Genomic DNA, 15,990 nt, shown 5'->3' on the forward strand with positions numbered 1-15,990 from the left:
TCTGGTTCTTTGAGGATTCTCAGCCGAGCCAGGGACGGGCATCCGGGAGCACCAAGCCAACAGAGTAGCCAGGAGTGGCCAGCCAGCCCGCTCGAGAGCTCAGAGTAAGCCCTCTGACGGCAGCGCCCCTCGTCCCCACTCACCATCACCGTTCTTAAAGATGATGCCAACGTGGCTGTCCCCACCTCCTCCGGCCTCCTCATTGCTGTACACAATCCACAAAGGCTTCATCTTGGAGTCCATGAAGGTGCACTGCTCCACGCTGTAAGGACGGGGGGGGGGGGGGGGGGGGGAAATGTGTCTGCAAGGAGAGCCCTCAGCGAGGCCAGCATCCCAGGGGAGAGGGCAGCAGAAGGGGGCGAGCCCAAATGAGGCCCCCCGACAGCCCGGAGAGTGGAGGCAGAGAAGTGACAGGAAGGATTCACAGGCTGGAAGAGGAGAGGAGGGAGCGGGGCGTGGGGGTGGGGGTGGGAAAGGAGAAGCGGGAGGGGCCGGGAGGGAGAGGGCAACCTGAGGACCGTCTGCCTTACCAGACTTCAGACAGTAAGGTACTGGGGTTCAGGGGAGATTGCACGTTCGAGAGGGCCTCTAAGTAGGTCTCCTGCCTCATACACACATGCATCAATTCCTTGGTCTGTGGCTTGGTGGTCTTCTGGGAGCTCACTTTGACAAAGTCATTCAGTGCCTTCATTTTATTCAGTGCCTCCCCCTGGCCAGGAGAAAGGGTGGGTGGCGGTTAACGCTGGCTGGCTGGGGGAGGCCACAGGCTTCGGCTCGTGGACTTCAGCGAGCTTCAGCCCGGGCCGGCAGATACCGTGCCGTCTGTGGGAGAAAAGGCTGGAGGAGAGGCCCCCCCCCCTCGTCCCCCCGGCTCGCCGGGGCAGCCCCGCGGGCGCCTCACCTGCTTCATCAGTGCCTTCATGTGGTGGTTGCTGCCCCGGCAATAGGCCTCCATGATCAGGCCAAAGCGCAGAGCCACAGAGGGGACGTGCATCTCTGAGCTGGAGGAGAGACCGAGGACCTGAGCCGGCAGAAGCCTCTCTAGGGCCCGTGCGGCCGGCGAGGGACCGCGTCTCCACGCCTTCCCCACCCAACAAGGAAGCCGCGCTCAGAGACCAGCGAGCCCCTCTGCCCCGTCCCCGGGGCTGCACTCCCAGCGGCACCGCGGGGCTGGGGGCACACTCACCGCAGGTGCCAGAAGAGGAAGTGGCCGATCTTGCGGTTGGCCAGGGCCCGGTCCAGCAGGAACTTGGTCAACTCACAGTCTAGGTAGGATTCGTACTTGAGTACCTGTACCAGCTGCAGCAGGTATTGAAAGAGCTCGTCATCCCTGAAGGGAAGCAAAGGGCACAGAGGCTGTGGCCGGGACGGGCCCCTCCCTGGCCTCCCTAAAAGGGTCCCTCATTCCTATCGTAGAAGAGCGGTGCGGTCTAGTGGAAAACATGCGGCCTGGGAATCAGGCTTCCCTCCCTTTCCAGCCAGCGACGCTGTGCAAGGCCCTCTTAGAACCTCAGTCTCCTCATCGCCACCACAAGTGGACGAACTTGCCCTGACAGCCCTCTCCTCTCACAGGCCCGCAGGACTCACGTCAGTTTCCTCAAGGACTGGATGGCGAAGGAGCCCACGTGGCGGTCGGGGAAGCTGAAGTCCAGCAGCTCCAGGGCGCTCAACACCGGGAGCTCGGGCCAGGAGCCCAGCAGGAAGAGCATCTGGGGAGAGCGGTGGCAAGGGAGCGTCAGCAGGGGCAGCGCCCCTCCGCCTGCGCCCCCCGGCCTCGGGCCACGCCCACCTGGGCCACATCCTCGTGCTTGTTCCACTTAGTGACCAGCAGGAGCCTGGCCAGGGCCTCAGGGAACTGCTCCTGGATCTCATGGCGCATCTTCCACACCAGGTCCTTCTCGTGCTCATACAGCTCTGCGGCCACCTTGCGCTCCAGGATCTCCCGCAGCTGCTGCAGCTGGAGGAGGCAGAGGAGCAGAGGGCAGGCTCGCCCACCAGGCCCAGGAGCCGGGCAGGCCCCTTCCCCGGCTCTCTCCCTGAGCCCTGGCCCCCGGGGCAGCAGAGTCAGGGAAGGCCGGGGCTCACTTACCTCATCCTCAGTGTCACTTACCTCATCCTCAGTGAAGCGTCCGTGCTCCCCGTTTTTCCCCAGCTCCAAGATCTACAAAAAAGCCCAGCCCCACGAGGCTCAGTGCTGCTGCCCAAGTAGGATGACAGTCTTTGTTTTTTGGTTTTTTTAGGCAATTGAGGTTAAGTGACTTGCCCAGGATCACACAGCTAGTAAGTGTCAAGTGTTTGGTCTGAGGCCGGATTTGAACTCGGGTCCTCCTGACTTCAGGGCTAGTGCTCTATCCACTGCGCCACCTAGCTGCCCCAGGACGACAGTCTTTGAGAAGGTCCTGGGACCAGAGGTCAAGACCAGCCCGAAGGGGACAAAGCTGGCGAGCCAGGCCCGGGAGCCTCAGGCCAGGAGGACAGCACTGGGCAGGGCCTTGCCACTGACCTTCTCCATGGTGGGGTAGTACACAGGGTGTGGAGCGACTTCCGGGATGCAGATAACCAGGGCAGCGGCACTCTCAGTGTTGGGGTTACTCCGCACAGTGCCCATGGGGTTCAGCAGCTCCCCTTTCTCATCTGGGAACGGAACCAGCATGGCAGGAGGCATAAAGCAGAACCTCCCCGGGGAAGGAGACCTGGTTCCCCCAGAGCACTCGAGGGGACGCCCTTCCCTCCCACCCCTGCAGTGCCCGGGGCCCCTCCCCTCAGGCAGTTCTGCCGGTGAACGCACCTGGGACGGAGGACCACATGTACAGGCAGCACTCGCCAGTCTTCAGCTGGTCCTTGTAGTCAAACAGCATGAGGTTGGCCCAAGCAATAGGACAGTCCTGGGAAGGGAAGGGGGCAGAGAAGAGGGTGGGGGACAGTAGAGTCCCGCCCCCTCCTGGTAATGAGGCTCCCTAGGCCATTAGAGGACAGAATCCCTTCAGCCCGGCTCGGAGCCTCTTGTCTGGCCTGATCCCACAGAGCCTGAGAATCTGCTCTAACACCCAGGGAGAGAAAGGACTCACCCAGGGTCATGCAGATATCTGGTACCAAAGCCAGGCCTTGCCAGCCCACACTGTGACATCCCCACATCTGCCCCAGACTCAGGCCTGCCCTGCACCTTTCCCTGGGCCTCTAAGGTCCTGGCTGAGCTCTCTGCTGATGGTCTGGGCAGAAGCATCCCAAATTCCCTCCTCCTTTCCTTAGCCCGTGGCTCTCTCTGAATGTACTTCTGAAAGTGAAAGGGAAGGAGAGGCTCAGGCCATGACAGAGTGCACGGGGGCTCTGGGGCAGGTAGACGGGGCCCAGGCAGAGTGCATGGGCGCTCTGGGGCAGGCGGACCAGGCCCAGGCCATGACAGAGTGCAGGGGGGCTCTGGGACAGGTAGACGGGGCCCAGGCAGAGTGCACGGGGGCTCTGGGACAGGCAGACAGGGCCCAGGCCATGACAGAGTGCAGGGGGGCTCTGGAACAGGCAGACGGGGCACAGGTGGAGTGCACAAAGGCTCTGGAGCAGGCAGATGGACAAAGGGGGCCCAGGCGGAGTTCATGGGGGCTCTGGAGCAGGCAGACCAATGGGGCCCTTTGCCCTGCTCAAGCCCAGAGGATAAGCTGGTGTTGGGTTTTCTGAGACATGAACCCTCCCTTTTGTTCCCCAAGGTCCCAGTGTCACAAGGGAGAAGCACATTCCCTTCTCGCTTCCCCCTTCCTCCACCCCCCCCCCAAAGTACCATCATCAGATCCTAGCAGTGAGGCTGGCACTGGTCAGCTAAGCCAGGCTTGGGATAAAGCCCCAGAGGAGTGAGTCGTGGCCCCGAGGCCATGCTGCGACTCTCCGGATCTCCCAGCCCAGCCCTTTCTCTGGCAGGCTCCCGGCAGCCCCTCAACCCAAGCACACCCCCAGATCTGTAGTCCTTACGCCTATGTGGCTGTGGGAAGGAAGGAGAAGGGGGAGGACCCAGGGGACCAGCATCACTGGCTTCTCTCTTCTGTCCACTTTAGCTAGCATGAACTCTGACCCTGCAAGGACTCACCCAATGCCCCATCTGAGGAATCCTCTACCTTTATTCTGACCAGTTCCTATGCCTGGGGCAGCCACGTCTGATGCCCCCACAGGGATGCCTCCCCAAGGGCCGGCTCTCTCTACCTACCGCCTTCTTGGACTTTTTTTTGGTGGAACGAGCCTTCTTGGCCTTCTCGATGACAGCGTAGAGGGCAAAGCAGAGCCGGGCCATGCGGGGCAGGTCACAGATATTGATGTCAAACTCAAGGCGCTGTTTCCACACGGGCTCCGAGCACACGGTCACCTCAGAGCTGGACACCGTCTTACACAGCATCTCATTCCCGTGGAAGAGACCGGCCAGGACCACGAGCTAGTATGGGGGAAAGCAGAGCAGGAGCGTCGTGACTGGGACATGCCAGGCCAGAGGGACCTGGCTTCCTCCGGGGCCTGGGAAGAAGGTTGGCCGGATGACAACCCCCTGCTACTGGCCTCAGCCTTCTCTCTGAAATGGGCTCAACTGTTTCCGGCACAGAGCAGCAGGAAGTCTATGCAAGGGAAGGCGTCAGGATCAGAGGACTGTGGTCTGGAGTGAGAAGCCCACCAGGCCTCTGAATCCAATCTCCTCATTTTACAGACGAGGAAACTGAGGCAAGTGTTGAAGGTGAGATGTCTCTCCCAGAATGAGATAGAGGGAGGGTCTCCTGACTCCAAGCCCAGGCCCAGCCCCTCTGTCACCTTGGATGACTTGGTGATGAGCTGGACAGAAAGGGAAGGGACAGAAAGTGGGGCTATGGAGAGACCCCCGGAGGACAGGCTGAGGCACGCCCCCATGGCCAGATGGCCCCTCTGCACCTCAGCTCCAGTCCAGCCCAATGAGCATTGGGCACGAGGGGGCCACATACCAAACTGCCCCTGGGCCTTGCCCTCCGGGGGCTTGTTTTCTGCTGGGGGTGGAATCTAAAAAAAAGGGGGAGGGTCTCCAGAGAATCCTGTGATCCTGACTCAACGGCCTGACACAGAACCACTAGTTCCCTGGCCAGGAGCTGTGCCAAACTGTCCCGGAGAGACATGGCTGACCCACAGTGGTCACCTCCTCAGGCCCGAGCCTGCCAACCCAGTGGAGCCGCGCTCTGAACCCCTGAGCACTTTAACAAGTCAGATTCCCAGAAGCCAGTGTCCCCAGAATTTCTAAGAACCTGACAGTCAGATGGGTTAGTCAGCCCTACGCCCCCTTCCTGTTTTGAACCATCTCACAAACCACCCTTCCGAGAGCTGCTGGGTAATGTGGTCAGGTGGCTTCATGTGATGCCCACCGTCGTCCCCCCACCCCACCCCTCCCAGCGCGGATGGCCTTGTCTGTACATAGCAGCGTCGGCCTCCCAAGCCCCCACGTGGCCCCCGTACCTTCATCCTCTCGTCCGCATTCACCTTGCTGCCCTGAACCAGCTCGATGCAGAAGGGCTGCTCCAGGGACCAGAGGGACACGGAGGACGGCTGAAGAGAGAGCATAGACCCGGACGGGTTCCTATCTGGCAGAGGGAGCCAGGAAGCTGAGCAGCCCTTGGGGGCCCGTGGCCCATGGGCCCGCCTCCTCTGCAGCCTTGTCCCATCAGAGCCTTCCTAGGGGCGTTCTTCCCAGCCGCCTTCCAGCGGCTCTCTCTGGGGTCCCTCTAACCCTCTAATGAGCCAGACTTTCTGGGGGCCATGAGCAGTCGGGTCAATGACCAGACAGGCGAGGCAGCGTGTAAGGGAAGAAGGAAAAGCTGGACCTCCGTGCAGAAGAGGCCGAGCCTCAGGACACCCAGCCGACAGAGCGGCCAGGGTCTGAGGTTCCCCAGGGGAGCAGGCTCACCTTCTTCACAGGGATCGGGGGCGGCTTGGTGCGGAGCTTTGGGGCCTGCGCAGTGGGGTTGCTCTGCTCATCTCGCATAGCCAGGATGGAGGAGGAGTGCACCATGGTGAGATGGGGGGTCAGCCCCTTGTGGAGGCAATTGCAGATATACTGGAAGGAGAGGAGGAGCAGGAAGAGGAGGAGGAATGGCTGGGGCAGCCCTACAGGACAATCAGACAGAGGTCCACAGCAAGCGACTGCCCTGCCCAGGCTTTCTGCCTTCTGCAGCAGGTACCCACGAAGGCACCCCGAGGGGCAGCTCCCTGCCTCTGAGAGAGGGCTTTCGGCTGGTCTGGGGGGTTACAGACCGGGGGTGAATCACCAACACCCCCAATCAGAAATGTCCCTAGGCCTCCCGCGCCTCACCTGGAACTGGTGGAGGGGGTAGCCGCCATACAGGTACTCGAACTTCCCGTTCACCTTCAGGGTGTAGTCCTCTGGCCGCTCCATGGCTGACTGCCGAAACACGGTGGCCCTCTTCTTGAGGGCACAGGCCATGAGGGCCAAGGGAAAGTCATTGGGAGACACCTGGAAGGTGAAGCTTTCCTGGGGGAGGAGGGGAGAGGAGAGTCAGCAGCAGCCACTATGGAGGAGCCCCCCGGCCCGGAGAGCAAGGATGGGAGCTGGAGCCCCAGGAAGGTCTTTCTAGGCTCGGGCCTGACTCAAGGGCCCTGGGCACCGTGTAATGATGGAGGGGGCCCGGGAGTGCCCCCGAGGGCACACGCCCACTTCCCAGCCAGCCGCCAGCGCAGCGGGGCTCGCTCACCTCATTGCCCTCAAACTTGACATTGACAAGGAGGGTCCTGTTGGGGACGCGCAGTGTCCCGGTCCCCAAGCCCCGGGCACAGGGCTCCAGCTGTAACGGGAAGTTGTAATGCATCCAGGCCTCCCAGCCCAGCTGCTGCCGGTGGGCTGCCGCCTCTTCACAGAACTGGCGCATCTTGGTGCGGAAGTCATTGACTTCTGGGTCCCGCAGAGAGTCAAACTCGTGCAGACCTGAGGACGAGCCGGGCTGTGACATGGCCCTCCCACAGCGGAGCGGTCCCCCCACCCGCACTGGTGGTGGGTGCGGCCCATGGGCTCACCCTTCCCGATGAGGAGGCTGATCTGAGAATTGATAAGCTTCTTCACGCGGTCCCCCTGGCGGGCCACGAGCCGCAGCACAGGCAGGAAGGGCTGGATGTCACAGAGGCGCCGCTGCTCGTCCTCCAGCTCCTGCTGCTCGGCCGTCTGGTTGATGCAGGTGAAGACGTAGGCTTCGGGGTCACTGAGCATGTGGAACAGGGGCTCATACTGGGCATGGTGCCAGAGGACCTGGGGGAGAGGTCAGCCCTCAGCGCCGGGCCCCAACGAGGCCACAGCAAGCAGAGAAGCCTCGTTTGTTTTCTAGGTCACCACAGCATTTCTACAAATACTATCTCGTCTTTGGCCTCACTACAGCCCTGGGGAGCAGGAGCTGTTTTTATTCTCATTTTACAGAAGAGGAAACTCAGGCTAAGAAAAATTAAGTGACCTGCCCAAGGTGATGTGACTAGCAAGTGTCTGAAGCAGGACTCCATGCCAGGAGGCACGGTGGATAAAGCACTGGGCCTGCAGTCAGGAAGACCTGAATTTAAATCCAGGCTCAGAAAATTACCAGCTGTGTGGCCTTAGGCAAGTCACGTCACTTCTGTTTGCCTCAGTTTCCTCATCTGTAAAAGATAATAAGGGCATCTCCCTCCCAGGGTTGGGGTGAGGATCAGATGAAGTGATGTTTGTGAAGCACTTAACACGGCACTTGGTGCCCAGTAGGTGTTCTACAGATGTCAGTTATACATTCGTTAATGTAAATGTTAGTTATTATGATCATTATTAACCAGTTACTGCACCACCCAGGTCCCTTTTTCGGGAGGCAGCATGGGGAAGGCAAGGTGCCCCAGAACATGGCAGCCTTAGCCAACTGCCCCGATATTGCAGAACTATTGAGCCTGGCAATAAGGAGCCACCACCAGGGTACCACGTGTCCAGTGCCCTCAGGGAGCCTTCCATCAAGGGCCCAGGAACAGTTCTAGAGGTTCCCATTAGTGGACTCTAGCTTCCCAGACCCCAAATTCAACTTCCATTTTTCATTTTGAGGTTAGAAAGTTATGAAGTTTGGGGCTTTTTCTTTATGCCCAGAAAAGAAAAGAAGAAAGTTCAGAAAGGAGTACAGATAAACAGGGCAGTTTTGAAAATAACATTTAGAATTTGTTAAATACTTTCTTAAAAAAGGAAGCAGGATGAACAGAAGATTTATGGTTTCATATATAATCTTTTTTTGTGTTCTGGGGAATATGTGGGCAGCTACATGGGCCAGTGGATAGAATACGAGGCCTGGAGTCAGGAAGACTTATCTCCCTGAGTTCAAATCCATCCTCAGACTATTACTAGATGTTTGACCCTGGGCAAGTCATGTCACCATTTGCCTCAGTTTCCTCTTCTGTAAAATGAGCTGGAGAACAGAATAGCAAACCACTCCAGTATCTTTGCCAAGGAAACTCCAACTGGGGCCACAAAGAGTCAGACAAGACTGAAAACGACTGAACAGCAATAACAGAATTATGAAAATGCTCTTGTTTTGAGGTGTTAGGGTTCAGAATAAAATAATGAGATTTAAACAAAAAATCCCCAAACTGAATGCAATGACTTCCTTGGCCAGGGTTCTCAAGGGTCATCCCTCAGAGGCCTGAGGTCAGTCCAGATGCACTGCTGGAGTCTCAGTGTTAACCTTACTCACTGGACGATGACAGTCAGTGTGCACGGGGCATGGGGAGTCAGGAAGAACCAGGTTCCAGTCCTGTCTCTTACACTACTGGCTGTGGGGCCTGCGCAAGTCACTCACCTCCTGGTGCCCCCCAGGAGGCTCTCTGGGAATGCTATAAGTTACAGAGAAGGGGCAAGTCTGGGCTGTTAGAGGGAGCTCGTCACCAGCAGCTCCTTCCTTGCACTGATCAAACTGTGGGGCTGATAAAAAGCCAATCTCCATGCTCCAATGGCTGGAATAATTCTTTTACATCACTTTTTTGGAGGGAGCCATCCATCTGAGTTTGTCATCCAAAGTGGCACCAATCTTCCCATTCATTCGGATGAAAGCGAGTCTGTGGGGAATTGGTGGCCATCTCTTGGCCCACTGTGGGCACTGGGCTGGCAAGAACTGTCTACTCTGCCTTCCTCCAAGCAAGGCCAAGTTTTCCAGACACTCTTAGTCCACAGTCCTTTCATGGCTGAGATCACCACCTGAAAATTCCTAACTCAGCCTTGAGGGTTTGGGGGCTCTGTCTGAAATCTGCCCGAGATAGAAGAAGATCAAAGACATATGTACAATGGATCAGAGGTGGGTGGTCAAGGCTGACCAGTGGACCAAGGGCTGATTCTCATAGAACTCAAGACTCCTTCTTTCCCAGGTGGCACTGGAAGGGTTCTCCATAAGGACTTCCCTCCTCAGCCTTTCCCAATGGATGGTTTAGACTGAGGCACCAAGGGGGTAGCTACAGGGAGAAGACACAGACCCCTAGGAGCATATGTTCACCCACACATAAAGCTGCCCTCCATTCCCTCCCCCCAGCCTCTAAGAAGGCCACAGTCGGGGGGCGGGGGAGAGGAGGGGACGGGAGAAACAAAAACCAGGACTTGGAAATAAAAGCTCTGGGTCTGAATCCTCACCAAGTACTTATTGGCTATAAGACTTTAGACAAGTGCTATCACCTTATGAAACCTCAGTTCCCCCATTCATAAAATGGGAATAATAATACTTGCATTCCCTGCCTCCCAGGGCTGTTGTGAGGAAAGCACCTGGCAAACCTTCTCGCTATTTCCCTCCCTCCTACAGAAGCCCTCCTAAAGGGGCCTCTCCTGACTTCACCCCAAAACATTTACAGGCTAAGCACTCTCTTTTTAAAAACAGATGTTTAATTTATTGATAGTTTTTGTTTTTATATCAGCTGGATTTCCTCCTGATAATTAACATAGACTTTTTTAAGAGGAAGAGGAAAAAAATTCCACAAAACCAATGCTGCACTGAAAAAGCTGGCATTACACATGATGCTCCCCATTCATGGCCCCCCCACATCTGCAAACCTTCCCTGGTCAGGTACAGCCTGGTTTAGTCCTAGCATGCTCTGGGGCAGGAAGAGGGCAGCAATGAGGCTGTCATTACTGGCCACCATTTCCCCTCCAAACCTTCTTAATGAGAGAAGAAAACCCAGCGGAGCCATTGAAGAAGAGACCCCTAAGGGGAGAGGAAAATCAGTCCTCTGGACAAAGCCTCTGTTCCCTCTCTGTGTGCCTTGGGCAGAGGCAGGGGTGGCCAAGCCTTCTGTGACCCCATCGCGAACCTGTGTGCCCCCAAGGCTCGGAGAAATGTTGAAGCATCTTGGGGATTCAGATAGCCAGACTCTGAAGCATTAGCAAGCAGCAGAGTGCGCAGTACCTGTTTGATGGTGCTGAGGTTGGCATTTCGAGAGACGGGGAAGTTCAGGTAGACCCCTGTAGGCAACAAGAAATCTACCACCACGCTCTGGTTTTCTTCCTTGGACCAGAATTCCATAGGACAGTCGACTCCCGGGGGCATCCTGCTTTATTTCTCTGCTACCAGCTGCCCTGTAGGAGAAGTGGTTAAATGAGTGTTCTTGGGTTCATGGAAGGATGCACCTGGGAGAAAGCCCTCCAGGAGCCTCTGGGAAGCTGCAAGACTCCCTTACAAGAACTACAGGTTCCTTTCCTCTGGCTGCCATCTATGGGTGGCCCCGGCAGCAAGAACAAGTAGCAGGTCTGGAGCAAACCCAAAAGTCTTGGGAGTGGTGACAATGCTCCTTCCCCACCCCCACCCCACACCAGACCACCCAGCCTCTGAAGCCATCATCCTAGGAAGGCACCACCCAGAAACCCATGAAGCCCCAGAAACAAAGGAGTGTGGCACCAAAGTCCTGGACCCTGTCAGATGGTTTAACATCAGAAACAGATATTGATAGGCCCCACATTTAACACAGTGCTTTGCACACAGTAAATGCTTAACATTCATGCATTCAACAGCTGGGTGTTCCTACATTCATTCATTCATTCATTCATTCATTCATTCAACTGCCAAGTGTTCCTCGTACTCCAGGCCAGGATAACCAGCAGTCTCTTGAATTGCACCCAGTAGGAATTATAGATGGGCTTCTTTGTCAGAGCAGTAAATCATTTGGCTTAAAATTCTTTAGATTAAAAAAAACTCCCCTAAAAAAATTTTTTTAAACCCCATCTTTTTAAGAAGCTGAAAGAGGAGAGTCGAGTCTGAGAAGCTCTGTGCTAAGCACGGCAGTGGGCAGGGGACAAGGTCAGAGCTGTAGGCTCACCACTGGGATTGGCAGGAAGCCAGGGCAACTGCTTTTGGAGAGCCAGAGAGGCCCAAAGCCCAGGCCTGAGCCAGACTTTCCTGTAGAGTCCCCACTCACCAGCTCACTAGGCTCGTCCACACAAGCACAGCCCTGTCTCTTTCTAGCCTTTGGAACTGAAACCACATCCCTCTCCACCTGAGTGATGGTGCTCCCAGAGCCCTTCAGGGCCCTCCTCCTGAGAATCACCATGATCTGGGCTTCTCCAGTGCCAAGGGCCAGCGATGTGAGGGGGCATGAAGGGGAGCTGTCCACGGCCACAGACCCATGAGCCGGGGCCATGTATCATGAGGCCTGTCAGGGTCGGGGTGGGGGTGAGCCTGGGGGACAATGACTCATTCCTCTTTATGTCCCGTTAGCAACCTGGGTCTGAAATCTCTGAGTCCCACATTCACCCTTGGTGGAGGGACTGTCATGAGCTCCACTGGCAAGGGGACTTAACCTGTCCCCTTTTAAAAGGTGCAGAGTCCCCATGCCTTTCCTCAGGGAGTTATTATTAATAAGCAGGCCACAGACAAATGTGAGGAAAAAGGCAGCATAAAGGCCGAGGGACAGAGGCCCAGCCAGAGAAAGAAGGGGGCTTCCCCTCAAGTCTAGCTGGGCATTGCAGAGAAATAGCTACACTTCCTAAGTGAATTTAACGTTTTAATGCAATGCCAACGGGCCACTTTATAGAATGAGGTTTTTGGTCCAGACGTGTGATTTCCTGTGTAGGAAGGCCCCCAGTCTAGAAACTCCCCTTCTACCAAAGCAGATCAGTCAGTCACCTAGCATTTATTAGGCATCTACAACCACCCTGCAGCTTCACAGTCTTAGGGTCATGTGGCCAGTATGTATCTGAGGCTGGACCTGAACCCGGAGCTTCCTGACAGGGAGGCTAGCTCTTTGACTCTACCATGCGCCTCTCTTAGAATGAGTTAATCATATTCATAGGGAAAAAATATGGACTGGGGGTTGGGGGGAATGGCTCATTAGCTCCCCCCCACCACTCCATCCCTGATCCACTGCGGGAACAGGGCCACTCTGCACTCTCTTGAAGCCTTCCTCACCCAGCAGCCTGGCTACCAGGGGTGCCCAGCTACCAGGGACATGATTGGAGAGGCTGGTCCTTGGAAAGCAGAGTCCTCTGCTCCAAACTGGAGCCTCCCAGAGGCTTGTCCTCAACTGGTAAAGCCTTGGAGAGCCTCGGGGCAGCTCCTGGCCCCAAGGAGGCATTGGAGGAAGGCTTATATGGAGGCAAAATTCATTAAATTTAATATATGCACTTCTGAAAAAGCAACCCCCTGAAGCTAACCATTCCTGGTTTCTTCTACAGTCCTCCCCTTCTTCCCTGCTTATTGAAATGTTTGTGGTTTGGGGTGATGAAGTTTACAATAAAAAGAGAAATTAAAAAATTAAATAAAATCACCTAAGGTACTACATTACACCCCCACAAATTGAAGAAAGGGTAAAAATGATAAAACGTGATGTTGGTGGGTCTGGGGAAACAGCATTCTATCATATCATTGGTGGGCCTGAAAATGGCTCTAAACACTTTGAAGAGCTGTGTCTGACTCTCAAATCTCCAACCTACTGGCCATTCATCGCAAGCTGGCTGCCCCAGAAACATCTCAGACTCAACGTGTCCCAAACAGATCTCATTCATTTTGCCCCCAGATCCTCTCCTCTCTCAAACTCCCCACTTCTGTTGAGGGCACCACCATGTGCCCATCTCCTGGGATCTCAAGCTTGGGGTCATTCTTGCCTCTGGTCTTCACTACCCCCTCACTACCCACATCATACCAAGCCTTGGTGTTTCCTCCTCCCATCTCTCATTCAATCCCTTTTCTCTACTCACAAAACCAGCTGCTCCTCCCTTCAGGCCCTCATCATCTCTCACCAAGATGGTTCTAACAGTCTTCTCATTGGTGAAATTTCCTGTTCAGATTCACCCTGGCTCCTGCCCATCCTCAACGCAGCTGCCACAGTGATTCTGTTTAAGCCCAGATCAGAGCATGTCACTCCCCTACTGGGGCAATGCCAGTGGTGCTCCCCCCCCTCAGGATGAGAGACACCCCTCTGGGGGGCTTTCCAAGCTCTTCCCAGGACATGCCAGGCAATGCCATAAACAGGCATTCTCTGCTCCTCCCAAGGCACCCCAGCTCTCATCTCCCATCTGTGGGCCTTTGTACACAATAACTTTATAAGAAAACAAGGAGAGGTGGGAAGGTTTTATTTCCTAATGTTCGTGTTTGTTTTCTCAGGCTCTCTCTCCGATAACACTGGGGTATGGCCCCCCCTGCCTGCCCGCCTGGGAGATCCCTGTTCAGGTCCCATGTTCATAGCCCTGTGGCTGGAAAGGAAACAAGAGGTCAACTGGTTTAACCCCTTTATTTTACAGCTGAGGAAACTGAGACCCAGGGGGGTTAAGCAAGGAGGTCACTCGGCTCTTTTGTAAACAACCAGGATCTGGAATCCAATGGTCCAAGTCAAACCATCAAATGCCAATGATGGGCATTTCAATTTCAAAAGAAACTGAAAAATATAAACTTTAAATAAATAAGAACTTTTACAAGTTTTCTTTCTTTTTCTCTCTTACAAAAGTTAAAATGCAAATAGTTTGGACTTGATGGTTTTACTTGGGTTTTTCGTCCATACTCTGCTTATTTGTATTTTTAGAGAGTTACGTTTGTAATTTTAAAAATGATTTGAGGGGAAAGAGAAGAAAAAGAATTGTCTCCAGTCTCCTTGGGAGCCTAGGTTTGGTATTCGCTGCTGGCTAGGCAGGAAAAAGGTCACCAGAATGCCGAGGAAGGTCAGTCCCTGGACAAAGCTATCCTAGGCTGCTTTCTGCCTCTTTTCTCGGTGGCTGCCCTGGCCGGGCACCCAGCATCCCTGAGTTTCAAGAATCACCCGTGCCAAGGCCACTTTGGCTGCTGCCCCTCTGCCTGCATACAGAGGATGCCCAATTAGGGAGCAGAAGCTAATCCTGCTCACTCTGGAGCCTCAAAGGCAGAAGCCACACATTGAGGCATCACCCTATACCCCAACCTTGGTAAACAGACCATTAAAAATGCACAGGGACAGAGGCCTACAGATATCTGAAAACGAACACCTCCCCAGCCTCCCTTATTGCAGCTGCCGAGGCACTGACCCTCCCTACTTTGGGGCCCAGAGAAGAACCTTAGCAGCCTGAGATGGCATCAGAGTCGGGGCAGGAAGGGAGGAAAAGCTACAGTTGCCCTCTATTCTGGGAAGTCTGGGCTCTGGCTCCCAACGGGGGAGCTAGGAAGGGAGCTCTCCAGTGGAGGAGCCAAGGGATTGGTCCCGGGACCTACCTATGAAGCTCAACATTAGTATTAATGATGTGGATGAAGCTGTATGGATGGCACGTTCATTGAAGCTGAAGGTTTACCATAATAGCTGAAGTATGGATAAGAGGGTCCAAAAAGATTTCAGCAGAGCAGAAAGGCCACAGCTGAGATAACATCTACGGGAATAAATATCAAGCCTACTCTTGGGTTCCAAAACACTAATTTTATAAGTATGGGTTTAGAAGCAGGGCTGGGGAACCTGCCTCCTCGAGGCCACACGTGGCCCCCTAGGTCCACAGTGCAGCCCTTTGAATCCAAACTTCACAGAACAAATCCTCTTAATCAAAGGATTTGTTCTATCAAAATTGGACTCAGTCAAAACGCCGCACCCAAGGACCTAGAGACGTGCCAGACATTTGAAGAGCTCTTTGATTTAGTGGGCTGGGCACTGAAACCAAGTCAGCAGGCCAATGTGGCAGCCAAAAAGCAGAAGAGGTGATGTCTAGAACGAGGAGGCAAGTGTCCCACTGTTCTTGCCCCTAATAAAGAGCACTTTTGGAGAGCTGTGTTCAGCTCTGGGCATGGCATTTTGGGGAAGAATATTGCAAAGTGTAGTGGAGGGTGCCCAGGACTGAAGATCAGGCCATGAGAGAAGAGATGACTTGGGGTGGGAAGGACATGGGGCCATGCATCTGAAAGGCTGCCATGGCTGGGAGGGCTTAGGTTCCAAGTGAAAGCTGCATGCTGCTACTTGACTTCCTAACAAACGGCACTGTCCCAAGTCAAATGGGCTCTGCATCACTAGAGGTCTTCCACCTGAGACTAGATGTCCATCTGGCTGGTAAGTTGTAGAGGGCGGGTCCTGATAGAGATGTGAGGGAGTTGGGGTGCAAAAAGACACAAACATTTTTGAACAGGGCCAATATGGGAATTGGTTGGCTCAAGTATGCATATTTGTTAGGAGGGCTTTGTTTTTCCCTTTTTCCTTTTTTTTTTCCAATGGTGGTGGTACTGGGAAGGAGAGAAAATCGATTTTTGCCTATTGAAAAAAAATGACATCTTTTTTACAGCAACAAGTTGTAAGAGGGAGTTCCTACACAGGATTGGTTGGACTGCTTGACTCTGGGGTCCTGTCCAGCTCTGGGATTTTGTGATCCCTAATCATAGGGATGTTAGGAAGGTCTAAAGAAAAAAAAACTGCCTGGCAACAACCCTACAAGGGGGCTAACACAGGGATTCAACTCAACAAGTATTTATTAATCACCTCTGACATTCCTTCTTACTCTACACATATGTAACCACGTGGGCAAGCATTTATTAAACACCAACTATGGACTGGGCATTGTGCTATGCAGTGTGGGGATACAAA

General features: G+C 54.7%; 1 protein-coding gene across 6 annotated transcripts in view; it reads right to left on the reverse strand.

Annotated features, from left to right (window-relative positions):
• The window catches only part of PIK3CD (phosphatidylinositol-4,5-bisphosphate 3-kinase catalytic subunit delta), a 73,838-nt gene that overhangs the window by 4,569 nt on the left and 53,279 nt on the right, over positions 1–15,990 (reverse strand). For 5 of the 6 annotated variants that reach the window (XM_078145685.1, XM_078145684.1, XM_078145686.1 and 2 more), the window contains 15 exons: positions 10,383–10,552; positions 7,021–7,249; positions 6,702–6,931; positions 6,302–6,481; positions 5,897–6,046; positions 5,449–5,538; positions 4,193–4,414; positions 2,789–2,885; positions 2,504–2,634; positions 1,790–2,161; positions 1,588–1,709; positions 1,187–1,330; positions 902–1,001; positions 531–709; positions 144–262 (listed from right to left, as the gene is read on the reverse strand). In XM_078145685.1, the coding sequence (XP_078001811.1) occupies positions 144–262; positions 531–709; positions 902–1,001; positions 1,187–1,330; positions 1,588–1,709; positions 1,790–2,161; positions 2,504–2,634; positions 2,789–2,885; positions 4,193–4,414; positions 5,449–5,538; positions 5,897–6,046; positions 6,302–6,481; positions 6,702–6,931; positions 7,021–7,249; positions 10,383–10,523 (2,506 nt within the window). In that variant the 5' untranslated portion in view covers positions 10,524–10,552. The remainder of the gene's footprint in view (positions 1–143; positions 263–530; positions 710–901; positions 1,002–1,186; positions 1,331–1,587; positions 1,710–1,789; positions 2,162–2,503; positions 2,635–2,788; positions 2,886–4,192; positions 4,415–5,448; positions 5,539–5,896; positions 6,047–6,301; positions 6,482–6,701; positions 6,932–7,020; positions 7,250–10,382; positions 10,553–15,990) is intronic. The other variant, XM_020974354.2, reaches the window with a different exon arrangement.

This window comes from Phascolarctos cinereus, unplaced genomic scaffold (genome assembly GCF_003287225.1).
Source record: "Phascolarctos cinereus isolate Bilbo 61053 unplaced genomic scaffold, phaCin_HiC Scaffold_726;HRSCAF=1367, whole genome shotgun sequence".
NCBI classification, from domain to species: Eukaryota; Metazoa; Chordata; class Mammalia; order Diprotodontia; family Phascolarctidae; genus Phascolarctos; species Phascolarctos cinereus.